At 40.2% G+C, this 26,227-nt stretch overlaps 1 protein-coding gene across 4 annotated transcripts in view; it reads left to right on the top strand.

Moving 5' to 3' along the window:
- The first annotated feature begins 2,297 nt into the window (after positions 1-2,297).
- Positions 2,298-26,227, top strand: part of EPHA7 (EPH receptor A7) — a 169,725-nt gene continuing 145,795 nt past the window's right edge. For 2 of the 4 annotated variants that reach the window (XM_081856914.1, XM_081856913.1), the window contains exons 1-3: positions 2,301-2,663; positions 8,274-8,338; positions 13,412-14,081. In XM_081856914.1, coding sequence (XP_081713040.1) covers positions 2,567-2,663; positions 8,274-8,338; positions 13,412-14,081 — 832 coding nt within the window. In that variant the 5' untranslated portion in view covers positions 2,301-2,566. Of the gene's footprint in view, positions 2,664-7,202; positions 7,610-8,273; positions 8,339-13,411; positions 14,082-26,227 lie in introns of those variants that run through there. The other 2 variants (XM_081856916.1, XM_081856915.1) reach the window with 2 other exon arrangements.

Here is a 26,227-nt window from a genome sequence, read left to right as displayed (position 1 = left end):
TCAAAAGAGGTTGTTTTATATTTGCAATGGCTGCTTCAGAAACAAAACCAAATGTTTTATTGCAGATGTTTTAGCCAGCAGATCAAACGGATGTGGTATCGTGTTACATAGTTTTTTCTTATCACTTTTTTTTAAAAAGAAAAAAAAAACACACCAGAATATTTCATTTGTATGTTCTTGTTCTTTTATTCTGTATGCCAAAAAGGACACTGCAATCTGCAAAGGCTAAAATTAGAAAAACTGGTGATTCTTTTTTTAAACTATATGCACATAGTACTGTACACATATACTCCCACTAGTTTCAAAGCTGTGAGTTTGACCCAGATCCACATAAAAGTCTTAAATTGAGCCAAATCCACATATCAAACAATATAAATAATCTTTTTTTCCCTTTTCTTTTTTTGAGAAGCTGAAATTGAAGGGAGTGGAGAGTTCTTCTTGGGAAAGTTCAGGAAAGTGGGGAGATAGGGAGAGTTAGGGTATGCTACAAGAGTTTGCTTATGTAATTTGTTTTCTAGATAATTCAAGGAACTTTATTTAAAGCCGTTTCAGTTGCTTTAACTTGGGAACAAAATCCTCTCAAATCTCGCTCTATCAGCTTAAAAAAATTGAACACCAGATTGTGTCTATTATTTGCTGGGAAAAGTCCTTCCATGTTTGCTGCTACAGCAGCAAACAACACACATTGCATTATAGTGTGCATGCTTTTTAGAAAACATGCTTAACATTGCCACTTTTACTTTGAAGGAAAAGCAGCCCATCAGCAGGTGCAGCTGGCAAGGAGTGAAGATTAAGCAGCAACAGCAACCTGCCTTTCCTCCTCCTGACCTGCAACAGAAGCTGGAAAGGAGGAAGAGAGATTCCCTACTGTCAGGAACACCCACTCCTACTGACAAGGCATCTCCTCCTATGAAGTCTGCTGGGGAAGCATTTAAGGTAGAGAAACTGGAGGCTTGCTCTTACCTCTGCTCTCTTTGGAGAACCTGTCAGCACAAACCTGGCCCATGGTGCTGCCTAGAGAGAAAATGTAAGCAGCCACCTCTGCCAGTTCACACACCCTCTCCAAGTCCTCCTCTGGGCAGCACAGTGGTGGAGAGTGAACCTTATCTTTCCTTCTGTGCTTCAGTGAGACAGGTGGTCGTGGCTATTTCTGGCAGAAGCAGCTCCTGTCTCCACAACTGCTCATTTTCTGTTTCTCAGTAGCAAGGATTGGACAAATGCTGGCTGCTGCTGCCCGTGATTATTCAGCCACCCTCTTGCTCTGAACCTGCCCATTCACCCTTGCAAGTTTGGACTGGCTGCTGCTACTGCAGCAGCAGGAAGGATTGGGACCGGCAGAGCCACTCAGAGAGGAACAAGGGAGCACAAGGGCACAGTGGGTGCTCACTGGAGGACCAGCCACCATCTCTGCCTGCTCCCTCAACTTTTGTGTGGCCATTAAGGCCACGCAGAGGGAGGCAACCAAGAAAATAAGATGGCCCTTTATAAGAGTAGTCAATTCATCCTCCCATTCGCAGGGAAGGTTGGGCCTTTTGGGACCCAATCACTGCACCACCAAGAGCGCAGGTGAGCCAGCCAGAGGTTCAGCTGGCTGCTCTTTCCACGCCCAACCCTGCCTGGGGCACCTCCTGGAGGGGAAGGGAGCGGGGCTGGCAGAGGTGACTGGTTGCATTTTGTTTCTAGGCACCTCCATGGGCCCACTTCTCCCTGCCACAGTGCCCAGAGGGGATGAGGAAGAACGAAGAGCTCGGGATGTCACTGCACCCCAGCCAAAGCGGCGGAGTTCAGAAGAGGAGGCGCTCCGCTTTTTGCCTGGTCTCCTTTCCAACTCTGCTGCAAGCGCAAAGCAAGGGAAGATGGGGAGGCTGCTCCTTGCAGTTTGATCTCCTCCCTTGTAACAGCTGCTCATCAGCTGCTATTCCTTTTTTTTAAAAAAAAGTGCCAGCGCCAGCCTCGCACTTTTAAAGTCCGCTTAACTTAAATGTGCAGCTTGACCCTCAGACAGACCCACGCCCGCCTCCCGCCAGCGAGCGCTAAGAATACGAGCACCAGAAGGGGAATCCGGGACTAGCTGCAACCTGACACCTTCCGCCGCTGACTGGCTGAGACGCCTCGCTCCGCCTCCGCCGTCCGAGCGACTCATTGCCCAGCCGTGCCTCCAGAACCCGGAATCCGGCTTTCTCGTAGGCTGGGCTCTCCTGCCAGTCATTCTGAAGGACGGGCTCTTCTCCCCGGCGTTGGCCCGCCCCCCTTTCCTCCTCCTCCTCCTCCCACCCCCCCCCCGCGCCTATTGATATTATTGGAGTGTGGTGCGAGCGGCCGGTCTGCAGTCGGAGACTCGCAGGCAGCAAATACGGAGAGAAAAAGCGAGTAGGGCAAGGGGAAGAAGGCAGCCGGGGAGAGAGCGAGCTCTGGGCAAGAGCGCTGCGAAATAAAACACGTTACAGAACAAGCTCTTTAATCCCCACCGAGTGGCAGCAGCGGGAGCAACAGCAACCAGCGCACAGTCTCTCTCTCTCGAATTAGATATATTAGAATTAGATATATTTTAAACACCTCATGCACCATGGTTTTTCAAAGTAGGCTCCCTTCATGGATTATTTTGTGTTGCGTCTGGCTGCTTCGCTTTGCACACACGGGGGAGGCACAGGCTGCGAAAGAAGGTAAGGCGATGCCGAAAACAAAAGTTTATCTCGTTGCAAGGGCTTCCTGGAGTGTTTATTCTGGCTCCCCGAGATTGCAACTGCATGCAGCCCCTTCTCCCCTCTCCCTCTCGAGCCCAGCAGAGATGAAAGGGGCAGCGCTGGGCACCCGCAGCCCTGTGCCGAGTCCTAGGCAAGGGAGCGAGCAGCTCATTCATAGATGATAATGGATCCCCATTGCACCCCGATTGTGTCTGCGTTGTCTGTAAAGAACGGCGCGTTTCCTATCAGGATTTAGGTCTGTAAGGTGTGCACGTGATGCAAAGCCCTGGGATGGTTTCAGGTCTGTGCAGGGCTGGCGAGGGGGTGGGGGCGCATATCGGGAGTTTCTTCTATCGCGATTAGGTGGCAACTTAAAACGTGGCTGGTAGCGGAAGCAGTGCAATTCTACCCCGCTTCGATGCCCCACCACCGACATAATAAAATATGAAAAGATTCCGCCCACCCCCCACCTCCCCGCCGGAGTTTGTGGAGGAACGAAGCTACTCCATGACTGCAGGGGAGTTTGGGGACGGAGGATGCGATCCCTCGGGGTGGGGAGCGAGGGCGCTGCTTTGGAGTCGCCCGTGTCACCTAGAGCAGCTCATCCGAAAGTCTGACTTGCCCGCTTGGTATTGATAGCGGGATCTGCAGCTCTCGGAGCGGCGGCGTTCAGTCCGAGGGGAAGGAGAGGGAGCAGCAGCAGCCTCATGTCGAACTATTTGCAGCACATATGCAGTCTCCGTGCGTGCGTGTATTAGCTGTATGCACATTTTCACGAGATGTGCTTGGCCTCCCCCCTCCCCACCCGCGCCCTCTGTTGTGCATAATCCATAGGCTGCTTCGGTGTATGGCAGGGAGCTAATCTATTTCCTCGGCGCCTTCTCTCTTGAATGGCAACCGAAAACCTCCTCCGTCGTTTACAAAGCGTAGTTTCGCAGACCTGCGAAAGGAAACGGTTCCCCACGAGATGTAAAATACACCTCTTGCCTTGCCTTGAGGGAAATGTGAAGTGCTGTGAACATATATGTTCGAGGGGATATAATGTCTTTGTGGGGCGGGGGAGAGGACCCCCCCCCCACACACACTCCATACATTCTCGCTTTTTGAGTTTATAGGCATGAGGGAAAATGCATGGCTTAGCCTATAGTCGGAGCTAGGAAGGACGGGTCCTCCTCTCCTCGGTGGAAACGTGCCCTGGACCGAGGCAGGCGGAGAGAGGGCGAAATCAGGCGCGCTCGCTCGGCAGGCTGTGGAAAGTTTATCCAGAAGGCGGAAAACGCCGAGGGCAACCTGGCGAAAGGATGGGGAGGGGAGGGGAGGCGGCGGGCAGCGGTGCCCCGGCTCCCGGGAGGGCGGCATCTGGGGTGGGAAAGAAGCCCGCACCTCCTCACGCGGTGCCCTAGTGGAGGGGCGGGGGGAGGGACACCGGACAGACCGAAGCCGGTGTCACTTCAGCCACCCCGTTGTGCCTATGATTTGTGAATTGACTGGAGGGGGAGGGGGGGAAAGAAAAAAACCCAACTCGTGTGTGTGTGTGTGTGGTGTGATCTCTGGAGTTCGCCTAGGACAGCCTCGCAAAACTCCTCTCCAACTTTGGAGACCCTGCTCAGTCCCCCTTCTGGTCCGGAGAGACCGGGGGGGGGGATCGCCGGCCACTAAAAAAAAAAAAAAAAAGATTCCATCGCTCACGGTGGTGTGTATGAAGGCCACCTTTAAAAGAAGGGGGGGCCTCGTGGGGTTTGGGGGGCAAGAGGAAAACAAGCCTGTGGGGAAGAGGGGGGAAAGGCAGCCAGCCCCACGACTTCCTGACGTTCGTTTGCAAGGGAGACTCGGGTTCAGTGGCTATTGAGATGAGGGAGGGAGAGCCAGGGTCGCAAGCCTCCATCTCGGCCAGCGGACGGGGATTTCTTCTCCGCTCCTGGAAACAAATCCCGCCGGCTCAGCTCGGGTGCGGGTCGGGGAACTCCGCGTAAAAGGCTAAAGGGGGCGCTTGCGGAGGAGGAGGAGGAGGAGAAGGAGAAGCGCGGGAACGGGCTGCCCCCGCCGCGTCACTTCATTAGCTGAACGGGGACGGCTGCGCGAAGGGCGAAGGCGCAAGTCTTGCTCGCCTCCTGAGCCCGGGAGGGAGGGAGGGAGGGAGGGAGGCGGCATTCTCCTGGGTGCTCGGAGCAGAGCTGCCTCTTCTTTTTCAGTCGCCTGAGGGAAGGCTGGAGCCCCGAGGAGATGCTCCGCTTCCCTTTTCCTTCCTCCGGGCCAGACGAGTTCCCCGGACTAAGTTCCAAAACAGAACTCGCTTGTGCTCGGGGCTTGTTTTGCTGTGAGGCTCCGGCTGCGCTTGTTACTCGAGGCTAAGCTGCACTGAACTAGATGGGGCTTACTTCTGAGTAAAGGCTTCTGCTGTTTTCCAGGCCTGGGGCGGGAAAAGTAGTAATCAAGTGCCTCTGGGCATGGGCAAAGTGAGGCACATTCCCCGCTGGCAATGCCAAAGGGGCTCTTGGTTAGATTGTTGAAGGAGATTGCAGAATGGAGTCTTCTGGCACATTCAGGGTTAGGGTAGGATGCACTGGTCACTGGTGAGAACAAAAAAGTATCGGGACACCTTAAAAATGTTTAATAGATATGCACTATTGAAGGTGTCCCAAGTCTTCTTTCCTTTCCCCCTGACATACCTGATCACAGTGATCCCCCTGATCACAGTGTGTTACATCCATAGGGCCAAGGATCGATCCAAACCAGACGGTATGGCTCCCAGTCAGGCTTGTGTCCTAAACTCAACAGCAGTGAGGGGGAGGGAGATATATTTTTATTTTATTTTGTAAGCTGGGGGGATGAGTTGATCAACCATTCAGAGAATAGCTATCAGGTGTGAAAATGTGTTGAGTAATTTCTTTGGCACTCACTTCAGTGTACTGTATCTGGTTGCCAGAGAGGGGAGAAGAACTTCAGAAAATGGCATAATAAAATAACATGCAAAAACTATATACCTTTATGGCAGAGCTTTCCATGCTGTGTGTTGCGACATATAATTGTGTTGGGTGCAGTGTGTAGGTGTGTCATGCAAACGCTCCCCATTCTCTTATGAGGGGTTTGTTTAACCTCCGGTTTGCTAATAAAACTGAATTACTGTGTCACGAAATGCTGCATGTCTAAAAAGTGTGTCACCAACACAAAAAGTTTGGAAAGCTCTGCTTTATGGGTACCAAAGGTTACAATTGACCCCCCCCCCCAAAAAAAGTGGCTCCATAAGGTACAGCTAGTTTTATATAGTAGCACCACTGTTCATGAAATAGTTTTCTATCTGGCAAGTTACACTGGCTGTCCTTTATTTTTGAGCTATTGATCAGTGGGGGATCTGACTACTGCCGCAAAGCTGGAATTGGCCGATGTGTGGGCTACAGATTTCATTAGAGGCCTTTCTCTAACAGCATCTAAAATGTATTTCATTTTCTGTTGTTATTGACCTGGTTTGAGTTGGTTGGTTTGTTGGAGGGACTTGTTTCTTTGGAAAAGAAAAACCTCTGTTTTGAGCACTTGGCAAAACTTAAGGGAAGTTTGCTTGTGAAACTTGAATAAAGGGTCCCTCAGCACCTGTGAAAGTATTTCTTTTTTCTCTCCCCAAAAAGTTGTTTTTTCTTTAAAAGTCAGTATCATAAAATAGGATTATTCTCATAACTTTGAAAAATCAAGTTAACGCACACTAAGCACTTTAAAACTTGTATTCTGTGTACTCAAGACACAGAAGAGAGATACCCCTTTCACTATAATTTTGTGTACAATACATGTTTAGGTTGTTTGAGTACCGCTGGGAATGTTTAGTGCAATTAAAGAATTACAACCTGTTTTCAATAGATGTACTGATGGAGACATGGAGGGTTAAACCTGCACCATGACTTTTTTTAGCTAAGCTTATCAGCATGGTCTTTAATTAGCAACAGCAATACACAGAACTCTATTAACTCCTAGTTAGAGACCATTAATAGCTGAAGTCCCTTAGATACCTGGCTTAATTAAATAAATAATTAAATGAAAAGTGAAGCTATTTAAAGTTTGAGTAGGGCCTGAACTTCATTGAGAAGGCACGATGTAAGGATACAAAAATATTCTTTAAAACAATATGCTTTCCACAATCTACTTAAGTGTAGGGCTGCAACCCTTGGTGCATATTTATTTGAGAGTAAGCACCTAAGTGGGACTCTCACATTTGTGAGCATAGATGATCAGGTTGGAAGGCTGCATTCCTCTTTGGTTGGAAGTAATTTGAATTAAAATCAATAGTGATTACTCCCATTACACATGGTTAACACTGGATTACAAAATCAGACAATGCCTGAATATATTCCACAAAGTTCTATTTTTAATGATGGGAAGTATATTTTTGCTTATTTCTCAAAATATGTCAACGTGCATGGATAGATTTCAAAAGGTACTCATGGCAAGAAGTACTTTTAAATCTAAGACTGCAGCCAGCTACACACTTGGGCAGGGATTTCAATATAATTTACTGCTAATTAACTGTGTAGAGAACTGCAGGCTGTATATTGATTTATATTAATTGGTTATTTTAAACTGAAAGGTGCTTTTGTTAACAGTCGATTAGTAAAATGTACTCTTGACTAAAACATGTCAATGTAAAAAAGAAAAAAAGAAACACCAAGTTTGTATCTGCAGTTAGCAGAATGATGCTATTTGAAATAATATTTCATTATTTGCAGTTTAAATACTGACCAACAGTTTTAAGAGGTGGTGTGGAACTAAATGCACTAATGTGTCAGTAAAGCTTTATGATAATACTCAATAGTACTCATATTCAGTAAATTATAAATAAATTTATATCACTACCCATGTATAAGCCCTTTTCTATTTTTATTTTGTTTATTGGACTGAGTCAGAAACTACTGTAAAATAACAGTACTTCTAAGTAGCAGGTAAGTTTACAGTACTTGTAATTTATAACAAATTTTATAGGTAAAAAACAGAAGTGTAGTTTCTGTTTTGCTGAAGTGGTAACCCCCCCCCCCAATTGCATTCAACATCTGTCAGTTTCATCTTCGTCTTTTTGAAATATATTTCCTGGATCTCAATATGCATATGCGCATTTTAATAATTTATTGTATAATGAAGAATTGTAAAGCTGAGATATATGTATATTTTTGATGATGAAAAGTTCCAAATTAACTGGCTTTATTATTTTTGACATCCCGGTATAATATATTGTTTTATATACACACATAAACATTATTGTCACTCATATTCTCTAATACATCTTTGACTAGTACAGATCACAATAGGTTATTACATAGTTAAAAAATTAAAAAGTAACTTAATGTTAATGTATATAAATGCATGTTGCATAAGAAATGTACTTTAATGAAAATTAAATTATTATTTTTTGTATTTTCTGTCATTTCCCGATAGAATTTTGTTTTATATTATCTAATAAATTATACCTGAAAAATTAGTCATCTGCATTTGAGGAAGTTCATCCAACTGCTCTGTGTTAATACTTTTTGAATTGATTTTTTAGGGAAAGATAATTTAATAAATGAAACTTGATTCTTAAAATAATAACACAATTTTTTTCCCTTTCAGTAATATTGTTGGATTCTAAAGCACAACAGACAGAGTTGGAATGGATTTCTTCTCCTCCTAATGGGGTAAGTATACCACAAGAACAAGAACAAGAGAAAATAAATTGCACCAAAAAATCGCACACACACAGTTTAAATTAAACATTTCCCCAAAATGTTTGTCAGTGTAGCATTTTTCCTGGGAAAGGAGGTATAGTTCAAACCTGTGTTCTATAATTTAATAATATGAGTGTTTTCAAAACATGAGAAACATTTCAAGCATTTAAATTTTTTTATAGAACTTAAAGATCAAGATACAAAAATTGCTGCCATTAAAGCAGAAATTTTATGTACTTATTTTCAGAACTTTACTTAACAAACATGTCCTGATGTAGTTTGACATTACTTATATAATTAAGTCATTCCTATTTAGACTTTCTTTTTCTCGTTCATTTGATCATATGAGAAACACCCATCTCAGATCTGTTTAGAAACAATATGATGGAATGAAGGAATCTAGATTCTTCTAAAAATGAAACACCCTAGAAACTATATCATATGGGCAGTTTAAATAAGTAAGCGTCCATAATAATTTTCCTCTGATGAAATTTTGATTTAATTAAAAGGGATTCTGCTGCCTCAGCACTTTGAGGATTGGGTTGCCCACCATTTAGAGTAGTTCTTAAATCACACAGTCTCTTTGAGTGCCTGTGAATAAAGGTTTGCGCAATCAATCCTTTAATCCAAAGCTTATAAAGAAATGTGGAACTGAAAGAGCATGAACTGTGAGTGGGGATACAAAAGTGTAACAAATCCTGTATATAAGAAGAATGAAAACCTGTAAGTGTCTTAGTTGAAAAGCAAGATCGTAAACTCAATCCAACATAGGGTGAAGGTAAGTTTGAAGGCTTTCGAAATGTAATGTGAGCTGAAAGTTTAAGACGAATAATAACTTCATATGCGTGTTGGAAAGAACAATTTTAGGTAGACTGCAGTAGTCCAACCTTCAGATAATAAAGGCATAGTCACATGTTTGGAGGTTGGGGATATAAAATGTTGATGAAAGGTGATGGGAATACACTTCAGGGGTAGTCCATGCTGTAAGTGTCATATTTAAGATACTGATTAAAAGAAAAGCATTGTACCCCTGACAAAGAAAAAAAATACTGGTGTCATCTAGCAAATAAAAAGGCACAATGTCTGCATTTATTATGCTTATTTGCTGTATGCACTAGAGTCCAAGCATTGTCAAGTGAACTTAACACGTTTTCAAGGAGAGGTTCTTGAGGAAAAAATAGTTTCAGTGTTCTTAGTGCATGTTCTGAAACCAAAGAAAATCAAACCAAAGTTTTCATTATTAATGGCAAAAAAGGCAATAATGTGTTTTCTTATATGTAATTCTAGAAAGTATCAGTAGCATACTTCTGATAATCCCCACATTTCTGCAACTGTTTATATACACATTAAAGCTGGGAGATTAATATAATATATTGAAACATTTTATTTCAAGGTGATTGTCTCTTATGTCCCTACTTTAAGCTAGATACAGGCATCAGTTCTGGCTTAGATTGAGTTTTCAAATTAAGAAAAGCTAATTGCAGTTACCTACTGGTACTCAAACCAACAAAAGAAAGTAAATATGTACACTTAACTTGCCATATACATAATTTGTTTGAATTTTCAGTATGAAAATGTCTTCAGATGGTTTCCTTTCTCACAGTTATGACAGATAACATATTTCCCTCATAATACCAAACCTGGTGTTATGTACTGTTCTAAGCAGTGAAATGAGAAGAGACCATTGCTCAGTATACAAAGCATGTGCTGTACCACTGAAGATTGCAGACTTCATCCCCATTGAAAAAGAACTTTGGTTATAAGGGCGGGACAGTCATTTGCCTGCCAGTCAGTTGGCAATACTGTGCTATGTAGACCATTGGTCTGACTTACTATAATGTAGCTTCACATGATTCCTTTCTTAAAGGGAATATTAAGTTTCAGTGGGCAATTAGTTCAGCTCACTAAAGCAACAGTGTGCATTTCATTAAGCTAACATGTCGTATCATGCGTATTGTAACATAAATACTGCAGTGCTTTGAAAATACAGTTTTATATTTACAACTTATGTGCGTTTCAACATTTACAACCATAATATATTTTGCGGTAATAAGTTCCAGCATCAGTTCATCAATGTCTGCTTTTCTTAGAGCAGTGGACTAACACTAAAATGATCTCATTTGCTGTCAAATAGGCTTGTGAACTATTGTGTGATACATGGCTTTGAGCATGGTAGGCCAGTCTTCCTTAGTGCTTGCCTTCCATGAGTCATTAATAGTGATGACTGGGGTAGATATAATGCTGAGCAGCCCCTTAACCATGGTTAAAATGGCAGGGGTTTCACTTTTCTCTCAGGGGGAGATTGCCTGGTACAAATTCCACCTGTTCATTACCTATTGGCATTAACAACAATTAAGCACCCCGTGAGCACAAAACAAAAGGAGTGGCTGATGCTGACCAGGGTTTGAAAGCGGTTAGCAAAACCTGAATAACCTGAATAACTTCTGTTAATGTGAATACTGATCTAGCACTTAACTGCAAATAATAAGAGAAAGGGGAAAAACAGTTTCTTTTTAGGAGGGTGCATGCGTATGAGCTGTTCTTAATCATTAAGTGCTACAGATAACTGGTCCTGAGTAATGAATTGTTCCCACAAGAAGATGAGTGATTGTGACCCAACCTGATTCACACTCCAAGGCCTGTTCAATGTTAAGGAAATAATACTGCCCAAAAAATAATAAAAGTCATTGGGTTGAATCCAGACCTGCTTTTCCATTTTTGAAAACGCTCTTTCTGTTCTTAGAATAAAATTGCATCTGACAGGGGTTACTGCTCCACAAATGTGATGTTTTCTTGGGTGGAAGTGAGGAGACGACTCTCACTTGTTCTTTCTCTCCCCTGCAGCCCACAATGCCATCTCCCACACGCTTCTGAAGGGTCTCCCAAACTTCTTGAGTAGATTTGTAGAGGCATGGGGACTACAGGGGGGGGGGAGGGATATGCAAAAATAGCCTTGACCTTTTGCCTGAAGGTGCATACTGTATGCCACTACTAACTTTTATATATTCCTTCGTTTTCAAAAACAAAATCTGAAAAGTTATACCTAGATAGTTTGCAATATAGATATAAGCTTTATCTAATATCAGTTTCAATAGATAAGCTAAATTTAAATGTCATTATTTTACTCCAAAGGGTTAATTCAGATTGCATTTTGGATATAATTGCAGTCATAACTTGATTATACGAAGCAATATAATCATGTGGTAATTCATCAAAGATAATTGTCTTGTATCACCTCATGCAATTCCAGGATCAAAGCTGTAAGGTGATAAGCCTGTCAGTGATAGGCCGTATGCCTTATGATGTTTCCCACATGGAATGTGGTAATTTTTCTTCATTTGTTAGATTTAGAAATATATTTTTCAACTAGCACTTTGGCCTTCCCATTGAACTATGTTCAATCACCTATTTTTTCCTCGACCGACGAACCACCTCAATCTTCGCTCAAAACAACTTTATTCATTACCTACAGGAGAAAATATTATTATTTTCCTTCCTTCAGAAGAAAACACATTGAAATAAAGATAATCTGGACTAGACTAGCATAGCTGAATGATTTTTACAAGTTAAGAATTTAGGGACCTGAATTGTTACTGTGAACCAAGTAGGACATTGGGTTAAATTAAAAAATGATTTTCTTGAGTTTTTGCAGTTCATGTAAAATGACTATGAAGAAAAAATAGTAGTTTCTGTTTCAAACAATTAGAATTGATAACAGTTGATTTCTAATGTAAACTTTCTGTTCTGATTTCTAATATTCAAGGAAGTAGAAATCTAAGGATGCCGTCCCTAATTATTAGAATGCCTCCATGCTTCACTGGATACCATATGCATACCTTTGTAACACAGAGACTTTTTACCTACTCAAAATTCCACATAGCATACTTTTTTTACTCTTAGACAGCTGCAGAGAGGCTGCATAGCAGATTGTAGCCCCAATATTGCAGCCTTTGTTTGTAAATTTACATCTTTCTAAAGGCATTTTGTTTATTTTCATACCCCTGAAGTTTTGATTGATTTTGTAGAATGGAAAGCCCATAACTCAGCAGTAGCCCCATGGACCTGCCTGCCATTTCTCTGTATCAAATGTGTTGTGAATCTGTGCCTATTGAATAATACAATTCAGAGACTATGGCTGGGATCCAGTGTGGTTGTGTAGGAAGCTTTAGTGAAGCCAGCAGGGCTTCTAATTGCAACCTCCCTGAGCTTGTCTGAGAAAGTGATCTGGAAAAATCTGCCATGTCAGACACAAACTCTTTATATCTTGGCACACAAAATTTGTGTGTGTTGTTGATTTATTTATGAAAGTATTTATATACCACCCTTTCCTAAAATACCAGTCCTGTGTACTGCAATATAAAAACATAGCCTTTCTCTTTCATTAAAAGTAGTACAGAACATCATTAAAATGACCAGCTACTCCAGAAAATGGCAAACAACTGTATATGGCTAGTGCCATAAAATCTTCGAGAGATGCATAGAGGTCAAAAGTGAGGATGTCTGCCGAATCACAGTTGGAAGAGTGTTCCTCTATAGTCTTAGTTTTCTCCTTTAATTATTAAGATTGCAGACCATAGTCCATGGAATCAGTGACAAATTTCTCCCGGTTTTTTCCGTCAGATCTAGAGTACCCATTTAATGCAAGATGAAGTAAATGGATACAGTCTGGTTATAAAAACATTCATATAGCAATTTAGTGTGTCCAAACTGTTTCACTTAAAATACTGTATCTTGGAATCCTTGCAACAAACTTGTAAAGTAGTTTGGTATTACTCACAATCTGTATCTTAGATAGGACAGAGGGTAAAACGCAACTTGCATAGTTCAGGTAAGATTGAGAACCAGGGCTGCTCACTCCTTTGGCTACTACAGTATACTAGCTCTCCATGTAAATGCTTTTGATATTGCTAGGGTTTGGATCAGATTCATCACCACAGTTCAATTCCCTCCCCCCCCCCCAATATTTTTGAGAAAGATGCTTTATTGTTAAGCATGCTAAAATGTCCCATTTTAATATGAATAATTATTTCTTTTATGTTTTAGTGGGAAGAAATTAGTGGGCTGGATGAAAACTACACGCCTATACGAACGTACCAGGTATGCCAAGTCATGGAACCTAACCAAAATAACTGGCTTCGGACTAACTGGATCGCAAAAGGCAATGCACAAAGGATTTTTGTAGAACTTAAATTTACTCTGAGGGATTGTAATAGCCTTCCTGGAGTCCTGGGAACATGTAAAGAAACTTTCAACTTGCATTATTACGAAACAGACTATGACACTGGCAGGAGTATCAGAGAAAACCTGTATGTAAAAATAGATACTATTGCAGCTGATGAAAGCTTTACCCAAGGTGACCTTGGGGAGAGAAAGATGAAACTTAACACAGAGGTGAGAGAGATTGGACCTCTGTCCAAAAAAGGATTCTACCTTGCATTTCAGGATGTAGGTGCCTGCATTGCTTTGGTTTCTGTCAAAGTATACTACAAGAAGTGCTGGTCCATTATTGAGAACTTAGCTATTTTTCCAGATACAGTGACTGGGTCAGAGTTCTCCTCCTTAGTTGAGGTACGAGGAACCTGTGTCAGCAGCGCAGAAGAAGAGGCTGAGAACTCTCCTAGAATGCATTGTAGTGCAGAGGGAGAATGGTTAGTACCTATTGGAAAGTGTATCTGCAAAGCTGGTTTCCAGCAAAAAGGGGACACGTGTGAACGTAAGTAGAAAAAAAAATACTTTTATGTATTCCCCTACTGAAAATTTTACTATGTCTCTTTTTTTTTTTTATAAAAAAAATGACTTTTGAATGAAAGTGTTGCGCTATTTAGTTTAGATATCATGAGCCTTGGAATTGTTATGCTTCACACTAGCTGGCGTAGATCAATTGCATTCAAGGGTGGAAGTCAACAATTGAACGTTGCATTTTGAAAAGGCTGTTAAACTGACTATGCAGAGCATGGTTCATCTTTACTAATGATGTTGCACGCAGACTGTAAATGCAGTTACATAATGCTATTTTACAAGAAATAGGCGAAGGAGGACATTCTTCAGAATACCCTTGAAGAAATCACAACTTGCAGAAAAAGATACCATGAACAATCTTGTGTGTGATGAATGCTTGCTGCTTATTCTGAGTAGCTTATTTGCAGGAAACTATACAGAAACTAAAACTAAGAGTATAATACACTTGTGATTAATTAGCCACTGAAAAGTTTTTTGGGGATGCATTAGGGTTAAGGTCCTAGGGATGGCTGTAGGAAAGCTGCTATTCAGAAAGGGAAACAAGTCACAGCATGCATGGTTTCCTCTGCACCCATATCAGATCTGGTTCCTAAAGGTTTGATTCTATGTGGTTTGATTCATTACACAGGATTCTAAAATGCAAACACGTTTTATTTCTGCAAGTTTGCCACAGGTGGATTTTATACAGTGTGATATTGACTTTAGATCTTTGCAGGACTGAACAAATCTTCTATTGAAGATGCAGAGAATAAGAACCTGTGCATTAAACTTGGGAGATAGTGTTAAGAATTGTAATATGAAACTACCCATGCAAATCTGTTAGAAGTATCATAAATACTGCTAACTTTGACTTTAATAATAATAATAATAATAATAATAATAATAATAATAATAATAGGTGACTTGGGATGAACAAAGATTTATCATAATAGTAATGGTAAACACTTCTTTAGTATTTGTTTGGTTTTTACCAACTATCACTGTTGTTTCTGAAGATAAACATATCTTCCATAAAAGTGAGAATATTGTTTAAAACGAAATGTTGAGACCAGTGTCTAGACATTAGAATTCTACTAAATTAAACAGTCTTCTTGATTTTAGACCTCAATGGTATTTTTGGTTGAGGCATTAAACGATAACTTGTTTTTAAATTTCTCTGTGTTCATTTTGCAAGAATACTTCTCATATCTGGCCGGCTGCCAATGAAACTGCTAAGACAATATGCTACCCTGGAGGTGATCCAGGTTTCATTTTGTGGGGGGTTTTTTTGGTCTTCCTCTCCATCTCTTTGTTCAAAAATAATCCTGATAAGTTTCAAAATAAGCCCATGTATGTTAGATAGCTACTAACCCTATTTATTTATTTATTTATTTATTTATTTATTTATTTATTTATTTATTTATTTATTTATTTATTTATTTATGTAAGTAAGTCTATATACCACTTGATTGTAAAAACAAAACAAATCTCAAAGCTGTATACAAAAGATAAAAGCTGTAAGCTCTTTTATGTTGGAAGGACATGAGGTGTCTTAAATGCCTTTAGTCAGCTGCCTCATTCTGATACTAGTTAGAATTTTCTGCTTTGAGAGCATTAATGATAAACTTTGTAGTAACTTATAATGTAGCTGGAAGAATGGTACATTCACTTTGAAGGAAATTGAACACAACATTAATGCAATTTGTTCTTCTTACTGTCAAGTTTTATAGTATATGAAGCAGAATCAGGCTTTAACTGATCTTTAAGGTCTGCATCCTGCAATCACTTTGGATGTGTTAGCAATTAATAATTAACCTCATTGGGTCAAGTGAGTAAAATAGTGAATGTTTACATTGCAGTCCACACTCGGTCACCCTAGCTTTGGCCCCCATCTACAGATGTGCAGCAAGGTCTTCGTGTGCAAAGCTTAAAAAAATAATCACCTGTTTTTTTGGGAAATGGTAGGGTCCCTATAACACCATCTCTTTGGTTCTACGAATGGGTCTGATCTATCAAAGGAAAAGTCCCAGCTTCTGAGTGAAAGGATCTGGCAAAGGGCACTGCCCATGTTTCCTTTGTATACAGAAAATGATTTTCACAAGAAAAACCTTCTTTTGTGTACACCTTCCCTTTACTAAATTAAAGTGATTATGTGCATAGAAATCTGATTTTAATGGAATTTACATAGGCTGTGTTTTGGGGGTTGTTATGTACATAGTTTACATTTTGTTTAGATATATCCATTCTACTTCTAAAATATTTTGAGAGAAGTATTAATATTCCAGAACTACAATCACAAACACATTTTCTGGGAGTATGATTCATTGAACACAGTGAGACTTACTTTTGAGTAAATATGCTCAGCATTGTGATATTAAGGCAGACATTGCAATTCTTGCTAACAGACATCCACCAAAGAAAAAAAAAAGCTGTGTTGCTGTGTTCTTCCTCCAGTCATAGCACAACCTTTGCGGAAAATTTATATAAATTCCAGCATATATGTTGTGATCTTTTATTCTGCGTCCAATTAACCAATAGGATTTAGCCATTTGTGTGGCCAGATCTGTACCGTTTCCTAATATGTTTTGTTGTTATGGTGTTTTACTTAGTATTTTGAAATTGAATATATTTGCATATTGCCAATATAGATATCTTTGTGTACTTTCATACATATACTATGCAATAAAGAAGCTAATTCAAACTTAAAGGAATACCTAAGAAAAGACTTTCTCACTGACTATATTTTCAGTGTGGTGCATAATATGTTTTTTCTTTAGACGGAAACTATATTCAGGTTGAAATGAGGCTTTTTTTCTGGGTGGGAAACTTTGAGAAGTGCTGATATAATCTATATTCCATATGTTCTGTGTTATTTAAAAAGGAAAATAATACTCATTTGCTCACACATGGCTATATAATATTTCATATGCTAGGAAGCACTTCTCAGTGTGCATGAAATATATATGAAAATTAATTTGGCATTGTGTCTGAAAAGTCAGACTTCCAATAAAAGCAAAACTGATCTATTCTTCAGTTCAGCTGCTTCATAACATGAAGAAATAGTTGTCCAAAACATGTGAAAGAGGTATGGTCTTTTTTGTGTCAAGCGGCTTACGTGCTGAAACAGCATTCAGTGCAATGTGACACTGCTATTCTGAATAGTTTTAAAAATAAATTTAAAAACCTGATTTACCCATAAAATGCTTTAAATATGGCCAGGTCTTGTGCTGTCCATTTGTTTCTAGGTAATGTAGATATTATTAAATTGAGAACTGCTTGATATTACAGGTGTAAGGATATCACTGTCATTTGGTTCCCACACTTACATATATGTACAGTGTTATAATTTGTGTGATGGAGAAGACGGTGCACTGCACCTTCTTCCTTCCACCACACGCAGAATATATAGTATGAGAAAGGTGGTCCTGGTGGAGGCTAGTAATGCATGGAGCCATGATCTGTGTGGTTTTTCCCCTAACAAAAAGGATAACTCTACAATGAAATGAAAGAAAGTGAAAGGTATATGAAGGAATACGTTGGACAAATTTGAACGGCATATGAGATGCCTTTCTGGTGTACTTTGACTATAACAACATTTCCCCCAAACAACAGCTGCTAATATCACCTGGGAATCTCACTCCTTGCCCAGATTGCATACATAAATTTTCGCCCCATCCCCTTCTTCCCACTTGTTTTTCCTTCATCTGGTTGCCTTCCCTTCCCTCTTATCTTGATTGAAGACACAAGACTGGGTTTTTGATTATTCTGCAGAATCCAAAGACTGTAAGACAGGGACATAATTTAATTATCAAAAGCTCCCCACCCCGCCGATAATTATGTACCGCACAAAGAGTTGGTTTGTATCTGTGCTTTACACTTATACATTTTCCTCTGATTTTAGTTATAATTATTGTCCTTTATTTCAGTTATTTATTGTTAATGAAAAATCCCAGCAAATAAGTAAACAAAGCTACACTACTCCTCTGAGGGATGAACAGCGCTTTATCTTTGTAATAGTATGTTGACAAACCTGAGTTTGCTGTGATAGCATTTGTGTGTGGGAGAAGGTGATTATAGAGATGGGCTGAGAGGCTGTAGGATTGTTTTACCATGCCTGCATCTGTCAGTTCTCGATAATACTGGACTACCTTCCAGTTGTTATAAGGATTACTAAGATAACACATGTAAAGTGCTTTGCAGTGTTCAACGTGAATGCTAAGCGAGTAAGCGGGAAGTGAGCTATATTAGTGCATAATCTCATATGACCATTGAACTGGATAGTGGTTTCAGTGCTGAAATTTGGTTTTAAGAAAGCTGTCATATAGAAGTGAGCAGAGGTGCTGGAGATTCAGAGACTTCATATACCTTCCAGTGTGCATTTGGTATGCAAAAATCTCTATCTTTTGTATGTTGCATTTCCCACTGCGCAGAGCAGTGGATGTCCAATATATATGTTTCCAATGAGAGCAGGGCCCTTTTTGTGCTGTAGCAAGAGAAACAACCAGAAACCTGTACTTTGAAGTTGCATCCATATGTGTAGTGAGGAACATTAATGTCCCAGAACAGGAGAAACAGGTAGCTTGCTGTGAAAGGTCAGACACCAGAGAAGCAATTCTTTTTATTCTCAAGTGATGAAGAAGTTTAATTGTCATATATCAATATTACAATGCTTTCAAAGTTCATTCATTATTTCGTTTTGTTTGTATGCCGCTTTTCCACACAAAAATATGCTCAAGGCAGCTTGCAACAAAGAAAACAGGGAAGCATTTCAAAGAAACACTACAAAAGCAATTTCATAATAATATAGCAAAACAATAGCAGATTTAACAACATGCCAAAAACAAACAAACACATTTTGATACTAAGGCTATAGCTTCACCTCATTCCTAGAGACCCCCCCTCCCATTATGTTGCTCACCGACCCTTTCCTTCAGCAGCTTTTTATAAGTTCTGGTACGATTGTTTGAATTCTTAGGTGCAGTGTACATACTGTTCTGTATCTGCGTGTTTCCATTGCTATAAACATTGGAAAAGACATGACTGGAATAAGAAATGCCAGAACTCAAGCATTCAGAAGCTGAAATTAAGGTGGAAGGAGAAACTGGAAAGGGGTGGGGGGATTAAGAAAACCCAGTCAGGGCACTGTAAGCATTCCATGCATGAAACAAATGGAAGAAAAAAGATTTATGTGATGAATATTTGCATGATTGGGCAAAACATTCCAAACCTGACGCGCTACTGAAAGATGGAATCATGCACTCACTTTCACCCAGCTGTCAGTCCATTTGTATTGATTAGCTCAGGAATTCTAATACAAGTCTCCTTTTACCTGAGAAACCATGGAAATTGTGCTCTCTTTGATCTTTATCTGGGCCTGAAGCTACTCTTATATTTATTGCCACTTAAGACTGTAGTGTAAAAATCAATTATTGCTCCCTCACTTTTAGCATTAATAATACATGTGCTTAATGTTTTCCCTCCATTGTGCAGGCCCCACATTGAAATGGTAGTCTAGTTTATTAAAACCAATAATATGTTCATAGAATGTGGACATGTAGTCATTAAGTCTGAAAGGTTATGAATTAAACTGTTTCAATTTAATGTGCTGTAGCAGACCAAAAAGAATTTCTGTAAGTGGCTTACTTATTGCGTGGTTGTAGAAATTGAGACTATTTTTTTATTTTTTATGAACTTTTATTCCTTCAACAGGGAAACTTATGATTTTAAAATATTTTTTCTTGGTCTTTTTAAAATTAATCAAGCTACACTGAAACTGGGATTGGAGCAAAAATACATGCAAAATATCCTATTTCAAGTAACTGGTGTTTTTTTAAGCCAGTTGTTTGAAGAAACTCTGTTGTAAGCTGTATAAACTCATGGAATTTCATTTCATTCAAGAAACCAAATGGTCAAAATAGATGCTGTTCACAGCATTTACTAGTAATGCAGTAGTTACATCTGTGCATATTTTATAGGAAGAAATTAACTGGTATTGATCTTTCCATGTTTGAGCTAGTGCAATTCTGATAGCTTCATAGGGCCCAGTATTGCCAAACTTCTGCATATGAGGTTCTGATGTAGTGTGAAATCACATATCTCTGAAAGCACTACATGGCTATATGTGGCGAATGAGAGATGGGCCTTGTCATTACAGATTAATTTGATTGTGGCAGCGAGTAGCCTGGTTCACACAGTGCAAACACTGTGCCTGTGGCTTTACTTAACAAATGTGAGTAGGGGCCCTGGAATATGGAGTATTTGTGCTAAGCGCGCTTCATAGGACAGGTAGTGCTGGTCCTTTGGCCAAGCAAAACAGCAATGCCAGTTTCCAGTCGTGAGGCCAAGTAATACTTCCAGCCCCCCGAAAGTTACTACTCTGGCGTCTCCACCTTCTGTCTTTTAGATTGCAAGTTCCTAGGGCCAGATACTTGTTTTTCTTCCCTGTAAGTTCCATATATCTTGCTTTGAAATAGTAGTAATTCTTAAGCAGCTTACCAGAAAGTAAGTTTGATTCCAAAGGCCCAGGTTTCAAAAATATATGCGGAGGAATGTAGGCTTCCACAGCCTTTTAGTTTCAACCATACTACTGGCCTTTGTTAAAAAAATTACTACATTGTGAATAAAAACTTTTAAGTCAGAATACGCAAATGCAAATCTCTGGAGTGCAAGAGTAGTCACAACTGTGGATTTAATTCACTGTGGCTGGCAGATAGCTGGCTACAAGTTCAAGGCTGCAACCATAAGTACATTAATAGTGACGAAACTTGTATAGGATGTCACTGCATATAAGTCTTGCAGTGATATGACTGGATGGGCAAGTTATCTAGGTTGCCTAAATCACATGTCTCCTCTTAGGTATTATAGCTGTATGGGGTATTTGAACCATTAGTGAGGTTTGGAAACCATAAACCTCGCCCTAGTAGATAGCAGGTACAATGTATATACAAGCAGTTGTGGCATGGTACCATTTTCTTGTTTTCAGCTGCAGTGCTCGCATACGCTTAAGAAAGCACAATAGCAGTCATTAAAATTCAGTAGATACCAGTCTTACTGCTTGTTACCAGTCCAAAAAATGAAGTCTAGGAAAACACTGAGGTTGATTGATGGTGATATTCTGAGAAAATGTACACAAACAAGCTGCTTAGGTATCTTGAGCACATGAAACCAATGTAGCATAAGCTCAAAGATCCTCTCAGCAAGATCTGATTCTTAATCTAATAAAGTTGCAGCCCATTAAACCTCATTTATGGTCTCTACATCTTCTTTCTGACTCCTGGGGCAAAATGCAGAAGCCATTTGATAATTTTTATTCAGCAACCATCCAGAGCAAATGAAGTAGCTACTGCAAAGGCCAAGTAATTTAATATGTCAGAATATCCTTAAAAAACATTACCACCATGTTTAGAAATCACAGGGCTCTTGTGCACGTTGAAGAGTACACCACCTTAAAAAAGAAATAACTCAACATAAAGCAAATTGAGCATTCCATAGTGCCAGCTAATAATTAACTGGCTGATGGGATTTATAGCCGTAGTCCACCTGCTGGCTTGATGTTTGGAGGCTTGATATGTCCAAAAGCCTTAAGTGAGATATCAAATATCAACCCAGTCTCTTCTGTTATGGATCAAGTATTCCATTGTCAAACCCTTAATCCTTGCACTCAAGTCTGGATATTTGCTTTTATTCATTTTGGATTTGTGTGTGTGCAGAAAAGGGGTTTGTATCTTCTTTTTCACTTATCACCCCTACTTGGAACAGCTACACTCCAGAGAACCCAGTCTTGAATCTCCAGCACAGCCAGTTCCGGCAGAGCTTGGATGTCATTGCTGATTAGCACTGTCTTCAAGCTCCACGTTCCCCAAGAAATTAAGCATTGTCCCCATGTTACCTCAAGAGATGTCTAGGCATATTACCTATTTGGCAGCACATGATCAGTCAGTTTTATAAGAGATTAAAATAAATGCTTACATTGGATTATGGCCTAAATAACAGATTTAGGGGACAAACACGTTCATAGCTATCAAATACAATTTGTACAGTGTGACTCTGTACAGATACACTGTCACAAATTGAAAGTTATTTTCCCTTACGTGGTTTCTGGATGGTCCAAATAAAAAGTACCTTTAGGCATAAACAGCTTGCTTTGCCTTAAGATCAAAATCAACCCAACACAAATTTCATGCTCACCATTTGTTGTTTTGTTTCCTTCTGGACTAAGCCATGCATAAAGGAGCCCCCAAAATGGACTTCAGATGGGAAGCCCAGGACAGGCAGGCGTGATGCACTTTTCTACCACTTCAAAATTTCCTGTTTGTGGGAGGGGGGAGGGGGGAAGCTCACATCCTTTTTGAAACACAGAACTCCAGTTCCATTAAAAGGCATATAGGGCCAAGGGGATGGAGAAGGGTTTTTCTGCTCGCACTTTAGGGACATCAAGGTATATAGGGTGGGAAGAAAGTGCACTGCAATTTCATATTCTGAACCCTACCCCATCTGTGTACGGGGTTGCTTTGTACCTCCTCGTTCAGTCATTCTAGTTTTTATTGCTGATGATTTGAAGAGGCAGCTGCTGGCTAGGAGTTCAGATGGAGGAAAGAGTCAGAGGAGTGTTACTGAGTGCAGTGAGTAACTACTGGGTTAGAGTTAGAAGGAATCTGATTCTTAGCCAGTCTCAGCTTTGCACAGCAACTGGCAGCTTGAAATGTATGGTGAGCGCAAAAGGTAAGATTGCTGCAGTAACAAAGGCACAACCAGGACATGTCTCTCTGGGTGACGAGAAAAGGAAGGCAAGGGCAGGGGGGGGGGAGGGAGAAAACTTGAAGCGAAACTTAGTTAGCATAGAATAACTTGTTGCCTACAGAGATGTAAACAAGTTTTAGAAACCAAAACCAAAATCGTCAGTCATATGAAAGAACAGGAAAGAACCAGGCAGCTTTAGTTACCCTAATAGAGACACAGCTGCCCCTACCTGGCCTGCTTAGACCTATTTAATTGGAATGAAAGCTATGTAGTGTGTTTGAAAATGCTCAGAAGAGGAAGAAAGTATGGAATTCTGATTACCAGACTTAAATGTATGGTTGTCATGGTAACTGGATGGCACATTTGAGTTTATCTTCACAAGTTGTCTGATACATAAAAAGAATCATTTGTAATTAGATTGCTAATGAATTTTGTTGTCCTTTTCTACCAGGAAATTTACTTGTGTTTGAGGCAATTTCTGCACGTGGTTTATGTTGCTGGATCAGGAACTGCGTATACACAGCTAGCAGCAGACACTGATCTGCATTCTAAAACACATTTGGATGTTAGGAGTTTAGCATAGCCCACATTCACAGTACATGCATGTCTCCGAACAGAGTCTTGTTTCATTTTTGCGGACATAATCTGATGCAGTGTTTTATGTTACACCTCCCTTTCTAAGTGTTTCCAAAGCCCTTCATAGATGTTATCTTGCCTATCCTTACAACAACCCTAGAAGTTCAGTACAATAGTACCTCGGGTTACATACGCTTCAGGTTACAGACTGTGCTAACCCAGAAATAGTGCTTCAGGTTAAGAACTTTGCTTCAGGATGAGAACAGAAATCGTGCTCTGGCGGTGCGGCGGCAGCAGGAGGCCCCACTAGCTAAAGTGGTGCTTCAGGTTAAGAACGGACCTCTGGAACAAATTAAGTACTTATCCCAAGGTACCACTGTACTATTATCATAATGTTAAGAAGGAAAGTGAATTGTTGAGATGTTTAAGGCTAGTGAGTTCATGAATGTAGTGAAATTTGAGAAGGGGACTATGAGCTCAGAGCTTATTGTCATGACCACTTTACTACACCCACTCTCAAATTTGGAAACATAAGAACAAATTTAGTGGACAGAGCTAAGCACATGCTACATAAATCAGTGCGTCTTAAAAGCAATTAACTTCATTATATTAATTAATTAGTAGTATATTAATTCAATAGACTTTATTATTCAAATAACACTATCAGTGTATATAATTTTTATAGAGGAGCTGTGCAAGGAGTTAGGATACAGCGGACATCCACACCTTTCAGAGGCATGGTGGAGGCAGAGTTGGGCCACCCAAGAGAAGTCTAGCATCTCTACTGAGCCAGCCTAAAATGTAGACTTTATTGCTCCTCCCACCTTTTGTTTTTGCTGGCATGAATGGCAGGTGTCATCTGATCTGTTTCACCCCACTAACAGCCCAGAGTTAGTATTACTCTGTAACAAAGAGAAGGAAAGGAGAATAGGGAATCAATGAAGGAGACCAGTTTACACTATCCCACTTCTAGTTCTTTTCTCCAGCCAAAATGGTGCCTGAATGTGTATAACTTCATTTGAATGCATAACATGCAGTCATACATGTTTAGGCACCATTTTGATTTGAGATAAGAATTAAAAGGGGTGCAAGCTGGCCACCTTGATTTGGGGGGGGGGGGGAAGAAGCTGCAGGGTATCACTCCAGAATATGTTCATAATAAAGATTTCACCTGCCATTACCAAAAACCACATCCCCACTTCCTTTCTCCTTCACAGGTGCTATTTACAGAAAACTACAGCTTTAGTAGTAAGTAGCAGCTAGGGTGGGCAATTTTCATCAGGGAACCAGCCTGGGCCACCAGGCTACATCAGGAGAACCCATAGCTGCTTTTTCTAAAAATAAATGTGACCAGTTTAATCATATTTATTGATAAAAACACATGAATTACCTAAATTGAAGGATTTATGTTGCTTAACTTTATGCAGCTTTGTATCCATTGTTGTTAGTTTCAAGTCCAATGATTTTCTGTCGCATGTATTTAATAGTATGGGTGCATGGTGTGTTAGAATTATAAGCAATTGCACACTAATGAAGTTTGGTTTGAGTTGGTCTGGTGTGGTGTTAAGGAATAAACACTGAATTTCAACAGACATTCAAACATTCAGCAGAGAACTTTTTTAAAAATAAAACTTCTAATGCACAGTATACATGAAAAATGCACAGTCTCCGCTTTCACATCAGATCTTCACAATTCTTTAGCTTAAGATATTTATTTGTATTTAATTTTAGGAAAGAACTACCATTCATTTTTCATTAACGTTGAGGAGATAACATACTGTTAGCTGCCAGTCAAAAATGGAGTATAGGAGAATACTGACATTGATTGATGGACATGTTCTGACACTACACACATACAGTCTATTTAGGTCATTTGAGCATGAGGCCAGTGCAGCATAGCTCCAAAGATTAGAAAATAATCCTTTGCTTGAGTTATTTCAGGATATGTGAAAATTCACTTGACACCAGAGTTTTCTAAACCATTTCTTCCCATTAAGAACTGTGTCTACTTTGATAGGGCAAATGCAGTCAAGGTGGTTCTTCCACAAACTAAGATTTCTGTATAAATTCTATTAGTGTCATATCACTTTACAATGGGCATTTTCAATTGCTATCATGTTCCTTTTTAGCAGAAAATATATTGAAAATCAGATACTAAGGGTGAAAATAAGATGCTAAGGCTGTGCACAGCATATATTCAAGTGTGAACTTTGATGTAATTAATTTATTTATTTTAAACAGAGTTTCCACTGCTGCCTTTGAAAAGGAAGAAGTTTATAGGCACCCTGCTGTCATCATGGAACTTTCCTTTCCTTGTATCACTGTGGGTGGCTTTGGGCATGTTAACCTGTCAATTAAGGATCCCTCAGGAGCAATTTATGGTGCCTTGAAAGAAGTTGCACCTCTTGAGACTGCTGCACTCTGGGGCTGATCATTATATGAACATAGGCAGAAATCATCTAGTGACAGCCTACAGCTGGTCATTCAATTGCATGCTCATCGAGGAGCAACTGCTTCATATATCAGAGGCATGGTCAACAGAACCCCTCCTGGGCTGCTCTGGGATTGAAATTCCTCACTGCTATAGGTTTAGGGATTTAGGGACATCGCTTTGCCATAGTAGACCAAGAACTCTTTTATGAACATGCTAGAGATTTAGAGGCTATAATTTACTCTACATTTTCCTGTGTGGATATTTAATCTTCAGTGAATCTACATGGCTCAGATTACTTTCTCCTTCCCCAGTCGGGTCAGTTCTTCATGCATTCTACAGTGAAATCAGAACAGTGTTCTGGGGTGGTAATTTCAAATGCTTTATTTGGTTTT

This window comes from Podarcis erhardii, assembly GCF_964252035.2.
Source record: "Podarcis erhardii genome assembly, chromosome: 3".
NCBI lineage: Eukaryota > Metazoa > Chordata > Lepidosauria > Squamata > Lacertidae > Podarcis > Podarcis erhardii.
The sequence above is the reverse complement of the archived record's forward strand: the minus strand, read 5'-3'. Positions and strand labels throughout refer to the sequence as shown.